This window comes from Lissotriton vulgaris, chromosome 5, assembly GCF_964263255.1.
Source record: "Lissotriton vulgaris chromosome 5, aLisVul1.2, whole genome shotgun sequence".
Classification (NCBI taxonomy): Eukaryota; Metazoa; Chordata; class Amphibia; order Caudata; family Salamandridae; genus Lissotriton; species Lissotriton vulgaris.
Genome location: NC_141693.1, coordinates 471,491,272 through 471,511,839, shown reverse-complemented (window position 1 = coordinate 471,511,839; position 20,568 = coordinate 471,491,272). Strand labels below are relative to the sequence as shown.

The 20,568-nt window shown below is 48.0% G+C and overlaps 1 protein-coding gene across 2 annotated transcripts in view; it reads left to right on the top strand.

Moving 5' to 3' along the window:
• FBXO42 (F-box protein 42) overlaps positions 1-20,568 on the top strand; it is a 278,393-nt gene that overhangs the window by 185,819 nt on the left and 72,006 nt on the right. For both annotated transcript variants that reach the window (XM_086921916.1, XM_086921915.1), the window contains exon 8: positions 5,980-6,036. In XM_086921916.1, coding sequence (XP_086778042.1) covers positions 5,980-6,036 — 57 coding nt within the window. The remainder of the gene's footprint in view (positions 1-5,979; positions 6,037-20,568) is intronic.

Genomic DNA, 20,568 nt, shown 5'->3' with positions numbered 1-20,568 from the left:
CTCTGGCGCCGTTACCCACTCCAGTGGGAGGAAGTGCTTCGCAACACCTGGAAGAGTGGGTCAGCATCACAAAAGATCAGTGGGTGCTGAATATACTGCGCAATGGATATGCGCTACGTTTCCGGAAGAGACCACAACCGATTCCTCCAAAAAAGACTCGCTCGTACCATCTAAACCTCCTCAAAAGGGAGGTGAGCGTCCTCTTGCAGAAAAACGCAATCGAAGAGGTACCCCCATCCCAAAGGGGGAGAGGAGTGTACTCAAGGTATTTTCTAGTCCCCAAAAGAGACCAAGAGGACAAGTTCAGACCGATTCTAGATCTTCGGTCCCTCAACAAAGTGGTGGTCAAAGAGAAGTTTCGCATGCTGGCACTTCATCAGATATGTCCTCATCTACAAAGTGGAGATTGGATGTGTTCGGTGGATTTACAGGACGCGTACTTCCACATTCCTATCACACCAGGTCATCGGAAGTACTTGAGGTTTCTGGTAGGGAACAAGCATTACCAGTACAAAGTACTCCCGTTCGGTCTGAAATCCGCACCAAGGGTGTTCACCAAGTGCATGGCAGTGGTAGCGGCATGTCTACACAAAAAAGGTCTGTTTGTGTACCCATATCTGGACGACTGGCTCCTGAAGAGCCAGTCCCCTCATCAAGCCACCAAAGACTGTCGTCTGTGTCTTCAACAACTACACAGGCTTGGGCTCCACGTGAACACAGAAAAGTCAGTCCTGCATCCCACGCAAACCATCCACTATCTGGGAGCGGTCCTAGACACAAATTTAGGAAGAGCGTTTCCTTCGCAGGAGAGACTATCTTCCATGGGGCAGAAATGCAGAAAGTTACTTCAGTCTCCTCGTCCAAAGGTGCGAGAAGTAGCGTCTCTACTGGGCTCCATGGCGTCCTGCATCTTCCTAATTCCAAACGCCAGGTTGAGGATGCGTCCTCTTCAAGAGTCTGTGGAAGACCAGTGGGACCAAGCGACTGGAGATTGGGAGGATCGAATCATCCTATCTCAAGCAGCACTATCTTCAATACAGTGGTGGACTCGCCCTCGGAATGTCTTGCAGGGAGTCCCTTTTCAGCAGCCTCTTCCTTCGATGTCTGTGATAACGGACGCATCTCTGGAAGGGGGGTGCTCACATGGGTCGTCTTCAGATTCAGGGTCGCTGGTCGACCAACCTTCAGACTTACCATATCAACATGCTGGAACTTCGAGCAGTACATCTGGCGCTCAAAGCGTTCCTTCCAGCAATCACAACGGACAAGATCTTGGTTCAGACGGACAACACTACAACAATGTTCTATCTGAACAAGCAGGGAGGAACACGGTCTCGCCCTCTGTCTCAGGAGGCCCAAGCCATATGGCACTGGCTTCTGGCTCGGGGACTGTCGGTGGTGGCAGTACACCTTCCAGGCGAGCTAAACACAAAGGCGGACGCACTCAGCAGGCACTTCGAAGATCAGCCAGACTGGGTGCTAAACGACGAAGTAGTCGAAGAACTCTTCCGTTGCTGGGGCCATCCAGACATAGATTTATTCGCGGACGACGAAAACGCCAAATGCCACGCCTTCGCGTCCAGGTTCCACCGACCAGGGACACAAGGGAACGCTCTCCTGCTGGAGTGGACAGGAATGTTCGCCTATGCGTTTCCTCCTCTGGCTCTGATTCCGAAGGTGGTGGCCAAGCTCATCAGATCGAGCATGGACATGATCCTAGTTGCTCCGGATTGGCCGCGACAATGGTGGTATCCAGACCTATTACATCTGTCGCTGTGTCCACACAGACGTCTGCCATGCAGACCAGACCTGTTGAGCAAAATGAACGGGAGGATCCTGCATCCCAACCTCCCGTCACTGAACCTGACTGCATGGCTCCTGAGGTCTTGCAATACGGACACTTAAATCTGCCTCCAGAATGTATGAATATTTTAAGAGGCAAAGAGGCCTTCCACTAGGGCGTCTTATGCATTCAAGTGGAAGAGATTTTTCATTTGGTGTAGGGACCAGGGCTTTGATCCCACCACAGGACAAGAAGAGGTAGTCCTCCCTTACCTCCTTTACCTAGCGACATCAGGGTTGAAATACGCTTCTATCAGGGTTCACCTATCTGCCATAGTAGCGTACAGAAAATCACCTACACAAACGTCGTTTTTTCAGGTCCCAGTGGTTAAGGATTTCCTTCAGGGATTGAAGAAGGTCTACCCCCCTGTGAGAAATCCTTCTCCTCCCTGGGAGTTGAACCTGGTTCTCTCCAGGCTGATGTCTGCACCGTTTGAACCTATACACAAGGCCTCCTTGCAGCATCTCACTTGGAAGGCGGCCTTCTTGGTGGCAATAACCTCTGCTCGCAGGGTTAGCGAGATTCAAGCACTCTGCACCAAGGAACCCTACACGGTGTTTCACCACAACAGAGTGGTAATGAGAGCTCACCCCTCTTTCCTTCCAAAAGTGGTATCGGATTTTCATATAAACCAAACGATTACCCTTCCTTCGTTCTTTCCTAACCCATCGACCCCAGCTGAGAGGTCGTTGCACTCGTTAGATCTTAAACGGGTGCTAAAGTTTTACCTAGAAAGGACAAAGGGCACCAGAAAGACAGACCAACTCTTTGTCAATGAGGACCGGGTTTGCGGCAGCCAAGAGGTCCATCTCCAGATGGATTGTCTCATGTATCAAACTAGCATACCAGCTGGCTGGCAAACCTTTGTTACAATCACCCAAAGCTCATTCCACTAGAGGGAAGGCAGCCACAACAGCGTTTTTACATGACATTCCCATGTCAGAAATTTGCAAGGCTGCGACATGGAAATCAGTCCATACCTTTACAAGGCATTATTGCCTAGAGTCTGATTCCAGAGCGGATTCTCAAGTAGGGCAAGCCTCCTTGAGAAACCTATTTGGGTAGTATAAGGCCTACTGTTTGGGCCTACGAATGTGAATGTTACCTGTTAATTCCTTTGCCCGCAGGGATGAGGTGAGGCTCGCTACTCTATTCTAATGCTTATGACTATTGATGAGGATCCCCTGGAAGAGAAGGATTAGTTACTTACCTGTAATCCTAGTTCTCTTCCAGGGGTATCCTCATCAAAGTCATAAGCAACCCTCCCGCCTCCCCGGGCAAAGGACTTTGTTTATGAAGTAGGAGATGTTTTAACCTGTTATTACCATGGTTTTGTTTTCAGTCTCCGAAAAGAACAACTGACCTAACTGTAACCCCTGAGGCATGATGGGAAGCTAGGGGCAGAGGTGCCTTAAAGGCACAGCGTCAGTTTTGGTACATGCAGCCACAGGGTTAGCTTTTCAGTCTTTTTAGACTGGGTATTTGCAATGCAGCCTGGGAGCTGTATATGCTTACAGTGTCTTATAAGAATTTCTGCTGTTTTCTAAGCATTAAAACAGTTTCTAAACAAGCATTTGTGTTGTTTATCATGTTTCTAATGCTAATACACATGTATGGTGGAAATTCTTCACAGCATATTCCAGCTCTACTGTTTTATTTGGCTGCAATTGCTTATTTTTATATATATATATTTATATATATATGTATATGTATATGTGGGGCACATATAATATATTGTTTCCGGGGTCCCGCGCATGGGCGGGAATATTCTAATGCTTATGACTTTGATGAGGATACCCCTGGAAGAGAACTAGGATTACAGGTAAGTAACTAATCCTTACTTGCAAGTAGGAGTAGTTTTGCAGCTGGAAGAGTTTTCTGGATTCTCATTCAACCCACCCAGCCTCCTCCTACAAGGAATACAAACAGGTGGGGAACTATAATTAACAATTCACTAAAGTACCATCTAAAAGCCTATAAGACTAAAACACAGAAAAAATAATCCGAAGATGGCTACTTCGCACAACAACCTCAGGGCTCCATCTGACGTCACATAGGGGACGTACCTGGCACCAAATGGTGGTCGGTGACGTCCAAAACCAAGGCGGGAAAAAGACTATTAATGGCCCAACCACTAGATGGCGAAATAGTGCACAGCATTTGAACCCAGAAAACTCTTCAAGCTGCAAAACTACTCAGCCTGGCCAGTAACCTTTTTGTTATAGCAATTTAATTAGGTTAGGTGTCTTACCTCAGTAGAGACACTTTGTGTCTTGGAGTTTTCTTTCCCTGGTAGCTTTTCCATTTTATAGCATGCAACCAAGTACACTTCATCTTTGATCACTCCCATACATGTGAAACAGTATGACTTGCATTTTGATGTGCTTAAGAACACAATGTTAAGTGGTATGAATAAAAATGCCAACAGAATGCATATGGGCAAGACTCTGAAAATATATCCCTTTGCCTCTCCGACTAGATCCATAGTTGGTTCAGTCCAGGAATTGTCTCAAAACAATTGCTTCACATTTTCCCCGCCACCCCAGTCCGTATCACTGCTGTCTCTTTTGCTCACCCACTTTGTTTGCTATGTTGACATTTATATTGGCTGCAGTTACTGTCCATTGTAAATGGCACTGTATTCTGTCATATTGGCAATGTATTATTTTGCGCTTTTTACATGCTCCTCACCAAAAAATGTATCAACCACTGTATGATCAATCAGCATATTTTTTGAAAACCTAAATGATTATAAAAGATCTTTTTACAGTAAAAACAGTGACATAGAATCTGAACCTTTAGAGTTTATGTAGATCTAAATTTCAGAATGGAAGATGTGTAATGGAATTCATTGGTGCAGAATAGCCAAACTGCAGTAGCAGCCAAGTAGCTGTGCTGTTTACACAGCAGCATAATAGTCTGATCTTGCATATTAAGATAAGTGTCAGCCTTTCTCTTTATCCACTGAAAAAGCGGTACGTGGGCAGGAGTATGGGCAGATGTTGGTGAGGAGAATGAACAGCAAATCACATTTTTGCACACTTTGCAAATTTCAATTGTGACAACTTAAGTGATTTATTGGTGAGGGATTAGTGTCTCACTTGGACACCCAATCATACACATTTTAGTACTGTTCTTTAATTACCCTCCTGAGAATCTCTGCTTCTTCAAAATGCATTTAGTACTAATTCTACACTCTTGTAGAGTTTCTTGGTAGCCAGTAAGTTTTCATTGTGCTTTTTCTGAAATTGTTTGTTTCTGGGAGACTGCAGAGAGGTTTTTCTTGAGATTTTTATCTACAGGCATAGGGCTCAAAGGCACCTTGTTCTAATATAGAGACAAGTGTGCCAAGCTGTCAGTGCCGGTGGCCAGAGGAAGGTGGGGGATGGAATGAACTGGAAATATTTAGTAGACCGATGCTATTTATAACCCGCTCTTCACACAGGGAAGCTGATCCTTCTGCTGACCATGCTAGAGTTTTGCAGAGAGTGTCTGCTTGGTAGATGTACTGCTGTAAGCAGTATGTGCTTTACGGAGTCCTGAAGAAATATATATCCCAATCCCCCTATAACTTTTGTACAGAGATGTGTGGCTTTACGAGATATTATGAGCAGCTCCCACTTTGAAAATGTTTAAAGAAGTATCTTTAGGTTTTATTATTTTTTTATTCCTTCCAAGCATGGCGCTTGTAATGAAGTATATAGTCTTTAGGCAACTTTTCCCACGATACAGAACAAGGTTGTTACAGCTAAAAGGATTCATTGCAATACAATGTTGCAGAAACCTAATGACCAGGAACCCACCTAACCAGTCTTATGTGCACATTAGCATTTTTGATTTTTTGGTTAATACTTCAGCTGAAGAGGGCATCATGTTGAGTTTACAGGAAAGTTGTAGGAGTCTTTTTATTAATCTGCATAAAGTTTAGCTATTTGTAGCTGTCAAACAATTGGTGGCACAAAGTTATGTAATCTTTGAGGGCTAGTGGGTGCGTAGAATCACTGTATGGTTTAGCTTGTAGATCCATATTTCAGGAATGCTCTGAGAACTTGCACAACGTTTTAGTAATTTGTTGTAAAGTATTCCTTTGTCCTTAGTTTTGTCCGATATTTAACTGTTCAATTTTTCTGTTATAGATTGTGATTGACGAAGACACCATTCTAATACTTGGAGGCTGTGGCGGGCCAAACGCAGTAAGTTATTAAAGCACTCGTGTGAGATCTGTGATGCTGTAATAATACGACCTGGGTGAGGAATTTGTCACCCTCTCTTCCTTTTTCTCTTCTACCTTTATCAAGAATGTTATTTCTTTTTAAGATCAAGGTTCATTCCTTTTTCCCCTTCACAAAAATTGTAATTTAGCTTTTTTCACCAATCTAGTTTCTATCCTTGTGTAAATTGTGATGTCACAACATAAGCATGTTTATTTGAGAGCTGTTCACTGCAAGTTCAGAGATATTGGGATGGAAGCAGAGTGCCATACAAGCTACTTTGGCTTTGCTTCTGCTTGTAACATGATTTTCATATTGTTTGGTTTGCATTGTAGTAGACTTCCTCCATGATTGTTTTAAAGGGGTATGATTTATTTTTTTTTTTTACAATTCTTTTTTTATATGATAATTATGAACTAAGTTATGCATAAGCAGTAGAGCAATTGCGTTGATTTCCCCCTAAAGGAACCGGTAATACAATTAGTGGAAATTTAGTGTGAATAGAAATGGCCCACTACTTTTTTGATGTCAGACGTGAAGTGAAAAACCGACAAATGTAATTGAGATGCTGAGCTGAAGAACGTCCTGCGGGACAACTGCTCAAACTTTTCCCTTTTAATCATGAGGCTTACTCTTTCTTTTCCTCTTTGTAAACTATACAAATAATATAACAGTTATACTATCTGTAAAACATGTGTTTTCCAGCAAACTCAGCATGAGTAAACAGTATAATTCCAGATATGTGAATTAGGTTGTCAGCAAGAATAAGACAACTGACAGTTTAAAAGGACAACAAGTGCATGAGATTGAAAATTTTAACCAAAAGGACGTGTACCATGTTAGCCTTGACCACAGTCTGAATAATGCTATTCTAAAGTTTGAAGTGTCTAATTGAGCGGGAGGAAGACTGGTTGAAAGGAAAGGGACCCAGTCCAGGGTCTCATCTCGAATGCCACTACCTGACCGTTTAATAGTAAGGGTAGGATGGTCAAGACCCATTTAAGTAATTTAATTATCCTGCTGAAGCTGTATGCCCAATAATATCCCTTAAATCAAAGAGAGGGGCCCCTATAACACCAAAGGAGTAGGGCACCAAATAGACCCACGTCAAAAAAGTAATCCCCTAAGTTACCCAAAGGGGATTACTTTTTTGACTGATGCCCAATACTATCCACCTGGATTTTGAAATATCTCCAGGAAGCAATGATCAATAACTTTGTTCCATGGCAATAGTATAGATCATATTGGGTCTCTGCTGCAAGAGATTGTGTTTTCATGTATTGTTTGAGTTTAAAAAATCCACAATTTGAGTCCCTTTAGATGAGGACTGTTGGCATTCACTCTGGATTCATGGAGTTTAGGACGGGTATCATTAGGAATTCTTTGATGTAGCTAGTCACTGGGACAGGCTCCTATTGTCAAAGCAGTTGTTGATAATGATTTTGGCTGCAGAAAACGTCAACAACTCAGTGTTTTGGAGGAAAAACAGTGGGAAATTAATAATGCAGGTTTGCTATAGTAGCAAGTAATAGTCACCGTAATTTTGAAATAGTTTGCGTAAAAATAGAAAGTATTTGTTATAGGACGATCTTTGTGGCGTGTCTATAGGTTGCCATACCACAGTTGTTAGCATGCAGGATCTAGCCACCTTCACCAGAATAGGACGGGTTGGATTTGGTTTGGTTCCCGGAAGGAGCATTCGATGTATCGCTGGAACTGGAGACCTGCTTGTGTTTCCGTTTCTTCCAGGTGACACCCAGTGAGAGAGCCACTGTAGCTGTCCCGCGAGGAAGTAGGCCTCTAAGGAAGGGGTGCCAAAACCACCTCAGTCTCGTGGCAGCCACAATGTCGACAAAGCCACTCTGCGGTGGCTCTTTGCCCATATCAGCGATATGAGTACGGAGTTTAGCTCTCGGAAGAAGGATTGCGGGAGGATTTTTAGGACATTTGTGTAATAGTATAGGAGACTGGGTACTACCACCATCTTAGATAAAGCTACCATCCCTATGGGGGCCAGGGGTAATGTTACCCAGACGTTGATCTGGGTTTTAATCCAGCATAGCGCCCTATAGTGATTGCCCTCAAGGAGATCTCTTGGGTGTGATATAGCCTGATTTCCAGGTATCTTGGGGCGTCCCCATTCTATGCCAGCTTGGTCTCTCCCGCTTTATCTCCCATTGGGGTGCGTCTGGGTGAAGAGGGGAGATAGTGGACTCGCTTCAATTCACTTTCAGTCCCACTGCCCTCCCGAAGTAGTAGAGTGTAGCCCAGAGGTGTGATGTCCGCAGTGATGTCCCTGATGTATATCAAGACTTGGTCTGTGTACTGGGATACGCTATAAATATGTCCCTCGAGTGGAATGCCTCATAGTTCGCCCCGATGTGTCGCCCCTTCTTGTAGCATCTGGCCTCTACTCTGACTTTATACGATAATGCCTGCATTATGGAGGGACAGTGTGAAGAAATGATGACTTAAACAATAAAATGATTTGTCTTCCCGACACCACTCAATTAAAGGCTGTCAAAGTAGTCAAAAATGTCGTATAGGAGGTCTGTTTCATTACTAAGAGAGGGGAAATTGGATGCCTGCAACTGCAGTGTACACTTCTGTCTTCGAAGGGAGAGATCGCCAGACCACCTTCTCTTTATCACATTGTTGCTTCTGCCACTTTTAAAGGTTATTGAACAAACTACTAGTCTTCACCAGCTTTCCTCATCCCGGTAGGCTTTGAGTCACTTAACCACTTGGATGCTAAGCATCTTCTGGCACTTATTTATTTATTTATTTAGCATACTTATAGAGCGCAGACCTGTCACCCAGAGGGCATCCTGGCGCTTTGATCAGAGAACCCCCGCACTAAACAAGCACAGACGCACAACCATTACTTGGGAAAGAGATGGGTCTTTAAAGCCTTCCTGAATGGAAGATAGTCCTGGTAGCTCCTAAGAGTGAGTGGGAGAGAATTCCACAATTTGGCTGCCGCCACTCTAAATGAGCGGCCGCCCATCCTCACTCTTTGAAACCTAGGCACCACCAAAAAGTGAGCCGATGACGACCGCAAAAGCCGTGGGGCAGAATACCATGCAAACATGTTTTGTAACGGGATAGGGCCTAGGAGGTGTACCGCTCTAAACACCAAACAGGCCGCTTTAAATTGGACCCGTAGATCTACCGGGAGCCAATGCAGATCACGAAGCGCAAGAGTAGAAGAGCTAGATCTGGGTCGTGAGAGGGCCAGTTTAGCAGCCATATTCTGCACCCTCTGCAGCTTCCCTATCAAGTTTTTTGGGGCCCCCAGGAGAAGACCATTACAATAATCAAGCCGGCTTAAAATAGTCCCACGGACTATTTCCGGCCTGGACTGGGCAGGGAGCAGAGGCAAAACTCTGCGTAACATACGGAGCAGCATCATACATGTTCCCGTGGTTTTGTTGACATGTAGGTCTAATTGTAAGTTAGGGCCAAACATGACCCCTAAATTACGAGCTGACTCCGATGCCAACACTGGTTCGGAAAAGGTGCTAGGCCAGAAATCGGTGGGTAGAGCCCGCGGGATCCGATCAGTGGAACAGTGGAGCACCTCCGTCTTCGAGCTATTGAATTGCAAAGAATTTGCTCGAAGCCAATCCGCTGTAGCTGCCATACAGCGATGGAAGGTGCTCAGCGAAATCGCATTGTTCCCTTCCAAGGAAAACACCAGCTGAGTGTCATCGGCATAATTAAATGCCGAGACCCCAAAAGATTTTATTAGCTGGACAAGTGGACGAAGGTACAGATTGAACAATATCGGGCTGATGGCCGAGCCCTGTGGCACCCCCTGTCCGATTTTCCTTGGCTCCGAGGTGAAAGGCGGAAGTGACACCAGCTGTTGCCTGCCCTCAAGATATGAAACCAGCCAATCTCTGGCCCCCTCGCAAATCCCGCACTCTTCCAGCCTCCGAACCAGGGTCCGATGGCAGACCGTGTCGAACGCGGCCGACATGTCGAGCAGCACCAAAAAGGCTGCCCGACCAGTGTCGACACGCGATCGCAGATTGTCCAGCACGGTCACAAGTGCAGTCTCCGTCCCATGACCAGGTCGGAAGCCAAACTGGTCCTCATCGAACCACCCAATATGTTCCAGATAGCCGGAAAGAGAGCGAGTTACCCACTTCTCTAAGATCTTAATAGGAAAGGGAAGTAAGGAGATCGGCCTATAGTTGGAAAGGCCGGCTGGATCCAAGGTTGGCTTTTTTAGCAGAGGCGACACCACTGCTAACTTCCAGCAATCTGGGACAGACGCCGATTTCAGAGATTGCAGACAAATTGAAAACAAAGGCGGGAACAATTCTTCATGAAAAGTTTTCCAAAACTTGGGGGGCAGTGGGTCAAGCGGGGAACCAGATGACACCGTAAGAGCCGTTTTACAAAATTCTTCAAAGGACGGGAGGGGGAAAGAGTTCAACCGTGGTGGACTGGGTGAGATTCTCAAGTCCCCCCGACCCAGATGCCAAGACGGCCGTCTGGGGTCGACTGGGTGAGCAGCCCGGAGCTCCCAGATCAGAGACTCCAGTATGCGTCTGGGGTCGACTGGACTGCTCCCCCGGAGCTCCCACACCAACCGGCTGGGGTCGACTGGGTGAGCTGCCCGGAGCTCCCAGATCGAAAGCACCAGTGACCGTCTGGGGTCGACTGGGCTGCTCCCCCGGAGCTCCCACCACGACCTGCTGGGGTCGACTGGGTGCGCTACCCGGGGTTCCACGCCCCCTGTCCGCGAGGCTAGTAGGGCAGGCCTCCTCAGTTGCAGGAAGTGTTAGGCCAGCCAGGATCTTGGCGGTCTTCTCCTCAAAAGCCAACGCCAGCGAGTCGCATAAAGCCTGAGAGGCCCGCACTGAGTTAGCCGCACTTCAATGTAAATTCCATTGAAATCAATGGAAACTCCATGACGAGTTACCCTTGTCATTAGCACTGAAGGGGTTAACCATGCCATTATTCTGTTGAGCAGCTCTGTCGATCTCGAGAGACATTTTGACAATGTGTTGCATCGGAGTTTGTGTCTTTGCCAGCTTGAGCGCCATCCAACCAGAAAATCTGCCAGCTAGTTCCCTTCTAACTGGAGAAGTGATCAGTTTCAATGGAGGATGGCCAGTGCCACCACCCTGTAATCCAGGCTATTCTCAGAGGGTTCAGCCAGAATAGCCTCATCTGCACCTCCATATTGAATGGCCTATTACCTAGCCGGGTCAGCATGATGTGAGGTCTCCAGGTGGAGATAGTTGTGTCTCCAAAGATGTCATCATCTAGGTATTCCTGCAGGAGATGCTGAGAAAAAGAGCTGTAAAATGTCTCTCGTTGCAGATTTCATTGTATCCACTGTTCTGAATCATCTGGTCCGAGGAGAGTAATTTGGCCCTGGTCTTCACCTGTAAATTCATGGTCTGTGTCTAGCTCATTGTCTTGTTGGCATGATTTTTCACTGATCTCTCCCAATTTAATCCCATCAAATCTCTTGTATTGATCTAACCGGTTTTCATGAGTTCTTAAAGAAATTACATGTTCGAGGCATGTGGGCTGCTGAATTCATATCTGTGCATAGATCGCCGCCTAGTGTTGGGTCCGGATGATTGCACATTGTTGTCCTGGAAGAGTCTTCGAAGTATCACGAGATAGGTGGCTCCTCCCCTGGACTACAGTGCGCATGGGCATCGCCTCCATCCCCAGATTGTTTTTTTCCGCCATTGGGTTCGGATGTGTTTTCGGTTCCCTCTGTCGGAATAGATAGTTGTTTAACTTTCCTAACTTGAGACCAAAAGGTCTTTAGGCTTGACGTCGGTATCGTGTTTCGTTCGGGTTTATCTATTCTTCAGCTCCGAACTCTTGCTGCCCTTCCGCGTGCTGTCGGCGCGGACGGGCCTACACGACGCTCCAGACATGGAACGAACTCCGTTTAAGAGGTGCCCGGTGTGCACCTCAAAGTATTCACACCTCGACGTGCACCCAGTGTGCAACAAATGTCTATCGACGGACCATGATGAGGCCAGGTGTATGGCCTGCTCAAAGTTCCGGTGTAAGAAGACTCTCAAGCTTCGTCGGGCCGCTAGACTCCAGGCCCAGTTATCAGCGCCCCTGCCAGACAACATCTTCGAAGAAGACGTCGGAGACGACAATGTTTTTCAAGTTTCGGACTCTAGCCCGGCGTCGGAGGAAGAAAACTACGGCGCGGGAGACGAGGAGTTTGACGGAGTCGTCGGTGAGGTAGGGGACGACGATGGGGCCATTGCCACCGTGGAGGATAGCTCAGAGGAAAAGCATCCTCAAACTGACTCAGGGGTCAACCCACACTATTCGGCCCAGGTCGAGGGATCGCCTTCGGGCCTTACCCAAGACCTCGTCAATCGTCCCACGGCCTCGCCTCCGGGCCCGGCCACGGACATTTCTGATGTGCCACTCCCGTTGAAGAAAACGAAAGTGAAACCAACGGGGTCCACACAAACGGTTTCGAAACCGGAAGTGAAAGTCGCGCTGGTGGGACAGAAGGCTCCTGAGGCCTCAACGTCTAAGCAACTCAAAATGGCCGACAGCAAGAGCCGCGCCAAGATGGCCGACCCGAAGACCCCGGTGTCGAAGCCGAAGACGACCGACGCGGCCGCGTCGGCGCCGAAGGTGGTCGAGGTCGATGACCCAAAGAAGGCTCCGAAGAAGCGTCAGGTCGGCGCCGAAAAATCTGGCTGCGCCGACTCCGGCCGTTAAGGCCAAGGATGGTGATGTGTCGGCTCCGAAGACCGTGCCTTTCGCCGACCCGGCGCCGGACTCGGGGAAATCGCTCGAGCCGGTCCAGCCCTCCCCGGCCTTCACAAAAAAGGTCATGGAATCCCTGCAGCGGATTCGGAAAGACACTGTGGCTCCCGAACCGAAGGATGTGGTGCCGAAGCCTGCACCAAAGCCAGCAAAGGCGCTAACGCCTATCCACTTCACGCTGCCGCCAAAGACGACGCCGAAGGCTTTCGCTCCGAAGCAGGGGGCCGGGGTGCCTTTGAAGGTGGTGTCGACGCCCAAGGCGTCATTGGTAGAGCCGAAGCCTCGGCTCCAGCCACTCGCAGATGAGGAGCGTCGGGAGGTTATTATCGACGCCAACACCGGAAAGCTCTCTCTCCTCAAACGAAAGATCACCACGGAGCCGGTGTTGGAGCGTTATCGTATTCCACTCAAAAACAGGAAGGACTCTGAGGGTACTTCTGCCCCTATAGAGCCAGCATCTCCACATAATTTGGAAATTTCACCAACGCATTCAAACGCTGGGGAAGGTGACGGAGATGAGGAGGACGAGTACAATTATCCAGCCTACTCGGATCCAGAGGAGGTACATAAACCTTGGTCTGCCGGAGGCGACCCTGAGGACCCTCAGTCGGGTCATGAACCGTAGCTTTTTGCAGCAAAGACTTCTCCTACAGAGGACTCTGCAGCCTTCAACGCTCTGATTGAGAGAGCTGCAGCTAATCATGATGTCGACCTACATTCAGATCCTGTGGATGTCGATTTTTTGTTTGACACTTTCTCAGTGGCTAAAAAGTCGGTCAAGACATTGCCTATGCTCAAGGGAGTGCTGAAGCACGCGCCGGAGGTTTTCAGGGAGCCCACTCGGGCGCGAGTCATCAATCCTCGCATTGACAAAAAATACAAGGCAGCGCCCTCGGATCCAACGTACATCAAGGGACACTTGCCGCTGGACTCTTTGGTGGTATCCAACGCACGGAAGCGGGCGAACTCGCAGACCACGGGTGACGCTCCTCCCCCAGACAAAGAGTCAAAAATATTTGAAGCCTCAGGGAAACGAATTGCTGCGCAGGCAGCTAATATTTGGCGCATTTTAAACACGCAGGCCCTACTTGCACGCTACGATAGGGCGCATTACGACACCCTAGAAACACTTCTGCAGCACTTGCCTGATCAGTACAAGGAGGCAGGTGAAATGTTGATTCAGGAGGGGAAGCTGATCACCAACGCTTCCATCAAATGTGCCCTGGACGTGGCTGATACCGCCTCCAGGGCAATCAACACTAGCGTGTTGCTGAGGAGGCATGCTTGGCTTAGGATATCAGGCTTCAAACCTGATATACAGACGACCATCTTGAACCAGACAGTCAATCCTGACCACCTGTTTGGCCCCGAGGTGGATGCGACACTTGAAAAAATGAAGAAAGACACGGACACTGCTAAGTCTATGGGGGCCCTCCAGTCTCAGCAGTTTCGGGGTGGTTCATTTCGCCGCTCCAGTAACAGAGGCACCTCAAGGGGTCAGGCATCGCAATCCACACAGTACTATAAAAGCAACACCCAAACCTCATACACCAACAAAGGTAGAGGTGGTTACAGGGGCAACAACGTCAAAGGCAGGGGACGTGGAAACAACAGCTCCAGGTCCTCCTCCACCAACAAACAGTGACGCCTTGTCACTGCCCCCCGACCACACAACACCGGTCGGGGGGAGACTCCAGCAGTTCCTGCCCGCGTGGAAATCCATCACCACGGACAGGTGGGTCAAATCTCTTATCCAGTACGGTTACTGTCTAGAACTTACTTCCACTCCACCAAACATACCTCCAAGAAACCGTCCTATGTCCGGCGAGCACTTGCACTTGTTGCAGCAGGAAGTTCAAGTCATGCTGCAAAAAGGGGCAATAGAGCTCGTTCCACTGCCGGAAAGGGGAACAGGAGTTTACTCTCTTTACTTTCTGATCCCCAAAAAGGACTGATCCCTCAGGCCCATCCTGGACCTCAGGCCCCTCAACTGGTACATTCTATCGGAGCACTTCCATATGCTCACGTTGCAGCAGGTCCTCCCTCTGCTTCAACAGGGGGACTTCCTGGCTACGCTGGATCTCAAAGATGCATACTTTCATATCCCCCTGCATCCTTCCCACAGGAAGTACCTCAGATTCACAATTCAAGACCAGCACTACCAGTTCAGGGTTCTGCCTTTCGGGGTCACCACAGCGCCAAGAGTCTTTACAAAGGGTCTTGCGACTGTGGCGGCACATCTACGACGCCAAAACGTCCACGTCTACCCCTATCTGGACGACTGGCTCATTCAGGCAAAGTCAGAACAGCAGTGCGCCAACCACGTATCCCGCACCATTCATCTCCTGCACGATCTGGGATTCTCGCTGAACTACCCGAAATCCCATCTCCAACCCGCCCATATACGGCAGTATCTGGGCGCCACAATAAACACTCTGGCGGCCACTGCGCAGCCAAATTCAGTGAGAATCGCCAGTATCCAAACGCTGATCCAACGATTCAGGCCTCAGCACTCGCTTCCAGCGAAGGTGTTCATGCAGTTGATAGGCATGATGGCCTCCTGCATCTCCATCGTCCCGCACGCGAGACTAAATATGCGTCCGCTTCAGGAGTGCTTAGCACGTCAGTGGACTCAGGCTCATGGGCAACTTACAGACCTAGTGTTGGTGAGCGGTCGGGCGTACAACTCTCTGCATTGGTGGAATCCACAAAACCTTTGCAAGGGCCGACCGTTCCAGGAGCCTGTGCCACAGATTATCCTGACAGCGGACGCTTCTCTCCAGGGATGGGGAGCACATGTACTTCACTACACAGTGCAGGGACTATGGACACTACAGCAAAGGAAGATGCACATCAACGTTTTGGAACTGATGGCAATCTTCATGGCCTTGAAGGCATTCAAAGTACATCTGTGCAACAAGGTCGTGTTGATCCGGACGGACAACATGACGGCCATGTACTACATTCAGAAACAGGGGGGCACGCACTCTCCGCAGCTGTCTCATCTGGCTCAGAGCATGTGGAAGTGGGCCATTCAGAGGAACATCTTCCTCATGGCAGAGCATCTCCCAGGCAAAGACAACCAGTTGGCGGACCTGCTCAGCAGGCACAGCCACCAAATGCACGAGTGGGAGATACATCCATCAGTACTCCAACCGTACTTCCAAAAGTTGTGTCATCCAGAGATAGACCTGTTCGCCACAAAGGAGAACGCAAAATGCCAAAGCTTTGCCGCCAGGTTCCCACACCCGCAATCGCAGGGCAATGCGATGTGGATGAACTGGTCAGGCAAATTTGCGTACGCTTTTTCCCCAGCACCTCTGATACCGCTGGTGGCACGCAAACTCAGGCAGCACTCGATGACTCTCATCCTGGTTGCTCCAACGTGGGCTCGCCAACCATAGTACACCACGTTTCTGGAACTCTCCGTGGTACCGCATCAAAGGCTTCATCTCACTCCCAGCCTTCTGACGCAGAGCCATGGCGACATTCAGCACCCAGATCCGCAACAGCTCAACCTGGTGATCTGGCTCCTGAAGTCCTAGAGTTTGGCTACCTCAATCTTCCCCCCGATTGCATGGACATCATTCGGGAGGCAAGGAAGTTCACTATTTGAGCTTGTTATGCGGCTAAATGGAAGCGGTTTGTCATTTACTGTGTAAACCACGATATCAACCCGCTAGATGCTTCCATTCAAAACATCATTTGTTACCTGTTCCACCTGTACCAATGCAATTTATCGTATTCTTCCATCCGCATTCACTTATCTGCAATGGCAGCATACCTCCAGAATAGGCAACACCTATCACTTTTTAAGGTCCCTGCTATTAAGGCTTTTCTGGAAGGACTCAAAAGGGTCATTCCACCACGGACACCACCAGCTCCGGAATGGAACCTCAATGTGGTTCTTACAAGGCTGATGGGTCCTCCCTTTGAGCCACTGCACTCTTGTGAGCTTCAGTTTCTGACTTGGAACGTTGCTTTCTTAGTAGCAATTACATCGCTACGGAGGGTTAGCGAGTTGCAGGCGCTAACCATCCAAGAACCTTACTTCCAAGTACACGCTAACAGGGTGGTGCTCCGCACTAACCCTAAATTCTTACCCAAGGTTGTATCTCAATTCCACATTAACCAGACAATTGAGTTGCCAGTGTTTTTTCAAAACCCAGAGTCGCTGGCGGAGCGGATGCTCCACACCCTTGACGTTAAAAGAGCCTTAATGTACTACATTGACAGGACAAAAGATTTTCGTAAGACCAAGCAACTTTTCGTCGCATTTGCCTCACACCACAAGGGAAACGCTATCTCCAAAGCTGGGATCGCTAGGTGGATCGTGAAATGCATTCAGATCTGTTATGCTAAAGCTAAACGCACTCTCACAATTCCACCAAGAGCCCACTCCACCAGAAAGTTGGGGGCCTCTATGGCTTTCCTAGGTAACATTCCCTTAGAAGATATTTGTAGAGCAGCCACATGGTCTACCACACATACTTTCACTAAACATTACTGTGTAGACGTGCACTCCAAACAGCAGGCAGCTGTTGGTCAGGCTGTTCTCAAAACACTTTTTCAAACGTCTGCAGCTGGCACGGGCGGCCGCCAATGAGGGGAGCACTGCAATGTATTCTATGCACAGATATGAATTCAGCAGCCCACATGCCTCGAACTGCAAATGCTACTTACCAGTATGCATCTGTTCTTGGCATTTAGGGCTGCTGACATTCATATCGCCCGCCCTCCTCCCCGGCGCCTGTAGCAGCTGCAGTATTTTCTTATATACACACATAGCATGGTCATCACTCACATAGTTCACTCCATCTCTGCCAATGGCTAAAAACAATCTGGGGATGGAGGCGATGCCCATGTGCACTGTAGTCCAGGGGAGGAGCCACCTATCTCGTGATACTTCGAAGACTCTTCCAGGACAACAATGTGCAATCATCCGGACCCAACACTAGGCGGCGATCTATGCACAGATATGAATGTCAGCAGCCCTACATGCCAAGAACAGATGCATACTGGTAAGTAGCATTTGCATTTCAGACTCCTATACTGGAGGTAGTAAGTAAATCTGTGATCTTTGAGGTGATTCAGACAAAGCCTCAAGTTTAGCCTGTTATACTTTGTACCTGGTATCCTGGAACCTATGATGGATACTTTAAGAAACCCTTTCTCTGTTTGGGATATAGTGAGAGATAGTGCATACAGTTTCTCTGATTGCAGTGGCTGCAAAGTAGTTGTTTAATGCAGCTGGTTTCACTTCCTCTAATCCACCAGAGAGGGAAAATAAACCATGGAATGCCTTGTGGAACAAGCATTTGCAATGCAATTGGTCTCGCATTAGGAAAGTTTGAGCTATTGGTATTGTAAATTACAAATTTTGTATTTGTGTTGGTTTTGAAAATAGCTAAATTAATAGCTATGTCATTTACAATGCCAATAGTTTCAACTTTCGTAAATGTGACACCTATAGCATTTGTAATGCAATATGTGTTGTATTTACAGGACTTAGATGCATTGATATTACAAATAAAAATGGCTTTTATTTTTTGTTAATAATTAATTATTAAAGGTTATTGTTATTTATAATGGCAATAGTTTAAACTTTTGTAAATCACTTATGTGAAGATAGTTCAGTGTATTTTATTGTGACGAAAATCCCAAAACAGAAGTGCAATATTAACATCTTTTTGTCACATCTGTAATAAAGCTTGAAACATTGAGAGAACATATTTGAACCAGTTGTTGAATGGTTGCACAGATTGATGCTGTGGTTTTGCTGAGTGATGTTGTGGTGGCGAACGAGTGATGCTGTGGCGTTCGGTGATCTGGTAGCGCATAGTGATGTTGTGGTGCCCCTGAGTGATGCTGTGGTTGTGCCGAGTGATGCTGTATGCTATGCTATGTTTTGTTTTGCTTTGCTATGCTTTGTTTTGCTTTGCTATGCTTTTTTTTGCTATGTTATTCTTTGTTTTCCTATGCTATTCTTTGTTTTCCTATGCTATTCTTTGTTTTGCTATGCTATTCTTTGTTTTGCTATGCTATTCTTTGTTTTGCTATGCTATTCTTTGTTTTGCTATGCTATTCTTTGTTTTGCTATGCTATTCTTTGTTATGCTAGGCTATTCTTTGTTTTGCTATGCTTTGTTTTGCTATGCTTTGTTTTGCTATGCTTTGTTTTGCTATGCTTTGTTTTGCTATGCTTTGTTTTGCTATGCTTTGTTTTGCTATGCTTTGTTTTGCTATGCTTTGTTTTGCTATGCTTTGTTTTGCTATGCTTTGTTTTGCTATGCTATGTTTTGCTATGCTATGTTTTGCTATGCTATGTTTTGCTATGCTTTGTTTTGCTATGCTATGTTTTGCTATGCTATGTTTTGCTATGCTATGTTTTGCTATGCTATGTTTTGCTAATGCTATGTTTTGCTATGCTATGTGTGTCGGGTTGTGTGTGTGGGGTTGTGTGTGGGGTTGTGTGTGGGGTTGTGTGTGGGGTTGTGTGTGGGGTTGTGTGTGTGGGGTTGTGTGTGTGGGGTTGTGTGTGTGTGTGGGGGTTTGTGTGTGTGTGGGGGGGGGGGGTTTGTGTGTGGGGGGGGTTGTGTGTGTGGGTGTCCCAGGGCAGGGGAGCTCTCGATGGAGGTATCTGTTTCTATGGGGTTGCTCATGGGATGATGTCAAGAGAGAGGCGGAGTCTTTAATTAGAGGTTTCAAAGAGGGCTTTATTTTTATATAGCAGCGTCTTTGCTGACTCGTGATCCTTTCTCTCGCAAATGCTGCAGGGTCATAGGGTGGCTTCTTCGGTGAATCCAGCTTGCTTCACACTAGAACACTGGGCGGGTTCCGTCGCAGTCCGTCTCAGACTCCACAGCGTGTAAAAAGGAGAAAGAGAGAACAGAGTCAGACGGCCATACGGTACCACAAGTTTCAGAGGGACCGGGGTGAGGGAAACCGGTGCAGTTGTGATCGCTATGCACGCAGTGAGGGAGGTGCTCGTGAAGGAAAGGGATGTTGGTGGGGAGTATTTACACAAGGCGCTAGTCACTCCGGGGGTTGGTCCCGCGTTCCTACCCAACCCGCTACGCGGCCCGTACCTGTTGGAGCCACGCCCCTCCCGTGGGTGCGTGGCGGGGCGACTCGTGGATCCGGTGGCCTCCTGGCTTCGGGTCGCTGTCTCCTCGTCCTGGCACTTGTCCACGCTCTCCTTCTCTTCCTTCTTCTCTGCTCGCCGTTCTCGCTGCTCCTTTCTCCACCTGGGAAACGTCGTCCGCTGTTTCCGGGGCCGGGCAGTCTTTTGAAGTTCCTTCGAGTTGGTTGATGGGCGGGGCTACGTCTTACCAAGTTGGAAAATTAAAGGGACCGCTGTCCTCCGTCTTGCTCGGCCAGCAAGCTTCTTGCTCCTCGGTCCACGAGGGTTCAGGCGGCTGTTGAGAAGCAAAGGCATGGGGTAACAGGGGAGTGGAGTCCCACCAGTCACTGTGTTGTTCCCCTACTGGCAGCCTCACCCCGTCACAGTGGGGTGTGTGTGTGGGGTGTGTGTGTGTGTGTGTGGGGGGGGGGTTTGTGTGTGTGTTTGGGGGGGGGGGTTGTGTGTGTGGGGTTGTGTGTGGGGGGCAATGTGGCTTCACTGGGTCCAGTGCTCGGCTGGGAGCATCTTAGGGCACGGGTGGCCAGGAGTCTAACAGTGTGAGAGAAGGAGAGAGAGAGAGAGAGAGAGAGAGGGAGGGCAGGGGGTGATGGAGGG